The sequence below is a fragment of the Coenobita brevimanus genome, unplaced genomic scaffold (assembly GCF_032717465.1).
Source record: "Coenobita brevimanus isolate Jiangsu-jjx unplaced genomic scaffold, ASM3271746v2 jjx.HiC_scaffold_2333, whole genome shotgun sequence".
Taxonomy (NCBI): Eukaryota; Metazoa; Arthropoda; class Malacostraca; order Decapoda; family Coenobitidae; genus Coenobita; species Coenobita brevimanus.
The window spans coordinates 34,623-39,269 of record NW_027643252.1 but is presented as its reverse complement, the minus strand read 5'-3'; the positions used below and the strand labels follow the sequence as shown (position 1 = coordinate 39,269).

Below are 4,647 nucleotides of genomic sequence, written 5' to 3'. Positions count from 1 at the left end.
TTTTTTCTCCTTGCCCTCTGGATCCTAATTCACTCCATCTTCAGGTGGGAAAAAAGATATTGTGGATGATGATAATGAATTACATTAACTATGCAACCACCAGTTCCATTTATGCCATGCTCACCTTGAAACTGACCTCTAATAAATAATGATTTACAAAATTCTTACAACCATACATTAATGTGGAAACTGACAGAACTTCACGCAGACTTCTTACAGCCTGCATAAATATGGAGGTTCAATAAATAAAAACTTTTACAACATTCACTCCCATCTCACTTCTGCCTTGCCTTGTAGTCCATAGCAAGTAAAGTTGCTCCAAGGTCACTCCGATAGGCCATACGGAATTCCTTGTCCCTAATGTGCATCATGGGTACAGATATCCTCTCTTTCTCAGAAATCCAGAAGTCTTCTTCTTTCGTAGCAGTGAGGTCAAACTGGTGTTCCCACAAGCCCTTGAAGAACACTGCATTCACCAGCACCATCCTAGCTGAACTGGTCAACAATCCTGGGGGGTGAAGATGATTTAATATGCAGTACTGCAGTGCAACACTACAAAGGCTAATGAGAACATGTGAACATGTTTACAGTTTTTACTGAGTATGGGAAATAATGTCTATTGAGTATACAGTTTAGATCTGTCATAGGATGAGAAAAAAAATGTTCATATATAAAAACACAGTCTTGACACAGAGGTTGATCAGGCAGTGTTGATTTCTGCTGGCAGTTTTACAGGTACTATTATCAAACAAAGTATTTACAAACCAACTTGCATTTTGACAAATATTATCTATCTATCTATTGCCAGACACCTTATTCCATTATACAGGGTGGACACAAACAAATCACCTCCACGTTACCCTGTCCCCTGCCATTTCACTGCCCTGCTCCCAAGTCATGCCTCACTCTCTCATATACCTCTCCATTCCATCACTCCATCTCATCCTTGGCCTTCCCCTCCCTCTCCCCCCCACCCCCTCCCACTCACATACACACACTCCTAGTCAATCTCTCACTCTCTATCCTCTCCACATGACCAAACCACCTCAATGTGTTTCTCCTAATGCTTCCTATCACATCCACACCACAATGCTCCTCCATTTCCTCATCAGTCAGTCTCTCTCTCCATGTGACTCCACAGGCTCCTCTCATGTAACTCATTTCCCACTGCTTTCACTACTGACTTGTGTCCCTCGGAACAACATCCAAGCTTCACTTCCATACTTCAGAAATTATCGAGCGCCTACTGCCAGAGCACACAATGCCTATGGCCAAAAAGGAATCACCCATTTTTGAGGGTAAAAATTGAGCCACAAGTTTGCAGCGCTAGCATAACGTCCACCAGTACCCTGAGGCCTTCCGATGCGCTGGTTGTGGTTCCCGCCTCAGTTGCCCATGGGCTGCCTGAGAGAGAGGAACTCCGCCGTGTCTCCCTCTCTTTTTGCACCATTTTTTTACCGAGTGTTCCGCAGTGTTTTGGCTTTCACCACTGTTATGGCACCTACCCGTGAACTATCGAGTGAAATCATATCCCAGATCATTGCTCTAAAGGAAGCAAGCTACCAGACAAAGGAAATTAGTGAATTGGTTGGTGTGACTCGATCGACAGTGCATCGGTGGTGCGCACGGTTTTGAGTGGAAAACAGTGGCGAAGTTCCCACAAAGAAACCACGGTCTGGAAGGCCTAAGAAAGCTTCCCCAAGGTCTGTTAATGTTTTAAAACGTGCAGTGGAGTTTAATCCTTGTGTGAGTCCAAGGAAAATAAAGGAGAGCAACCCGGAAGTGTTTGGTGAGGTGTCTGTGAAGACAGTGTGTCATTAGGTCCATGAACTTGGTTACACAAGTCACAGGCCTGTGAAGAAGCCACTTCTCACAAAAAACCAGTGACTTCGTAGGCTTGCCTTTGCTAATAAATATCTTAACTGGGGTTAGGAGCAATGGTTGTCAGTGTTGTGGTCTGATGAGGCAACGTTTAGTGTCACCTGTAACAGAGGAAGCATGTGTGTACCGACGCAAAGGTAATGACCCACTTGACCTACGGTATGTAGAAAGCACAATTAAACATCCTGATTCACTCATGGCACGTCAAGGTTTGAGGAAGCTTGTTGTGCTTCCCAAAGAACATAAGAGTGAATCAGGATGTTTACCTGGAGCTTCTGTGTGATCATTTACCAGACTCCTTCAAGATGACAGGTGCACAGAGTGTTTCAGCAGGACTGATTGCACCTGCTCACAAACCAAATGGGTCACCAATTGGCTTCGTAACTGTGAGGGTATCATTCATGAAAGACTGGCCAGGAAATAGCCCAGACCTCAACCCGATTGAAAACCTCTGGTACCTCGTAAAGAAAGAGTCTCAAAGAGAAGGATGTGAGCTCTCTGCCTAAGCTGGAAGCCGGCATTCGTGACTCCTGGGAGAAAATACCCCTCCAGCACCTCAGGAGCCTCGCCCTTTCACTTCCAAGATGTCTCAGGTCCGTGAAGAAGCGTAAAGAGGATACCCTACGAAGCACTAAAGGTAAATAAAATGCATTATTTATATGCTTTTTCAATGCTGAGAGAGTTTGTTTCGTAGGAGGGACGCAGGGCGCTCGATACTTCTGGCTGAGCACTGTATGCTTCTTTTGGTGGTTTTAGCCAATGATCTAACATCAGAGGTCCAGCTGAGGGCATTGTTAAGTGAAAGACTGAGATTTCAATACTTTTCGAGATAGGAATATTAGTAGCACTGAAGGTAATAAAGGAATCTGGCAATATCTGTATATTAGTAGACTGTATTTATCTGGTTTTACTAGCATTAAATGGAACAAAGGTTATCTGTAAGCCATTCATTTATCTTAGATAAGTCTTTATTTACGGAGATGATTGGCACTGAGTTGTGAGTTAGAGATATTACATTTTGAGAATGGGGGTTTAAGTGTGAATGAACTGTGAAGAGCTGAGCCATCTGCATATGGAATGGATGAGATTATGGGTGACAGATAAGAGATCATTAATATGAATCAGGAATAGGGTTGGAGCCAGAACTGATCATTATGGCACACCAGCAATAGTGTATTAGAAACTGGAATAATCATCTACTTTTATCTTTCTGTTGTTGAGATATGAGGAAATCAGAGGAGCAAAAGATGTTAGTCTATACCAAGAGAGTTTGGATAGCAAGGAACGGTGCCACACTCTGTCAAAAGCATAGGAATTATCAAGGGCTACTGCATGAGTTTCTCCATGTCGGTCACTTGATTAATTGATGGTATGAATCAGGAGATTGAGTATATCAATGGTGGATCCTTCGTGGTGAAAACCATACTGTCCATCACTAATTAAGTTGCTGGACTCAAGATGTTTAACTATGTGCTTATTAATTACAATCTCAAATACCTTACCAAGAGAAGGCGTGATACCTACTGGTCTGATTCCTGTGAATCACGAAACACACAATGTAGTTCCTTCTGCCCTTCACAATACTGCCCAACTGACTTCAAAGCAAGAAACTAACATCTGATGTATTTAGTATGGGTATAAATCTGAACTGTACACAATAAACTGCCAATTCAGCTCCCACTCTTGCCTCTGTAACTTTCTCCTACTGTTTTACTGTCTCATCAGCCTGATGTCTCTGCAGTTGTTACAACTCAGACTGTATCCTTTGTACTTGCTTCTCCTTCACTTATCCAGGCAAAACCCTCAATATCACAATCACTGCTAAACAATGTGGTGAGAATGTACATTCCTGCATCATCCAAAGACTTCCATATTTCTACTGGAATGCTGTCTGATTAAAACAGCCTTCACATTTTTTTTTTCTGTAATGCTGCCTTTACTTAAAAGTATACATACATACAAACATACTACCTTATACATACATACATAAACATGATGTCAAAATAATAATTCCTCATAAAGATCCCCAAATTGGGACTGGCCATGGTACAGCACATATTTCCTGGAACTAAAAGCTAAATCATGTGACAAAACCAGAAAAATACTTCCCAACAGCTGCTGGAAGCATACAGCTAAGATACATTTGTTGTGTATTTATTACTGTGTAACTAGAAAGTGGTTGGACATTTGCTGCATAAGTCTGAACTATTTAGTGGTGTACTCCTGCAATGTGACTTCAAAAACTTGACAATTAATTCCTAGGCACCTTTTTAGTAAATGAATTTTAAGTATTTTCTAACCAGGAGCAATGAGGTCCTTGATATGTGAGTTTTGTTTCCTGCTCCACCAGCGTGTTGATCTCTTCGCGAACAGCATCATCAGCCTCAAAGTCCACTGCTTTGGCAGAGCTCAAGAACTTTTCCCTCAGTGTATCAGCAGCTCCTTAAGGATGGGGAGCTGAGGCAGAAATGATGGCCATGTTGGAAAATCGCAGCTCATAATCAGATGATGCTGTTCACATGTGAAGATCAACACGCTGGTGGAGCAGAAAACAGAACTCACATATCCAGGACCTCATTGCTCCTGGTTAGAAAATACTTAAAATTCATTTACTAAAAAGGTGCCTAGGAGTGGTGTCAAGTTTTTGAAGTCACATTACAGAGTACACCACTAAATAGTTCAGAACTTTGCAGCAAATGTCCAACCACCCTCTGAATTACACAGTGTTACATTCACCACAAATGTATCTTAGCTGTATGCTTCCAG

The 4,647-nt window shown here is 42.1% G+C and overlaps 1 protein-coding gene across 1 annotated transcript; it reads right to left on the bottom strand.

Moving 5' to 3' along the window:
• Nucleotides 1-290: 290 nt before the first annotated feature.
• Nucleotides 291-4,204, bottom strand: LOC145389815 (serpin A12-like; the record flags this gene model as incomplete). The annotated part of the gene is made up of 2 exons (XM_080264960.1): nucleotides 4,182-4,204; nucleotides 291-508 (listed from the first exon to the last, which is right to left on the bottom strand). A coding segment is annotated over exon 2 (195 nt), but the record flags the coding sequence as incomplete, so codon positions are not given.
• Nucleotides 4,205-4,647: the final 443 nt, after the last annotated feature.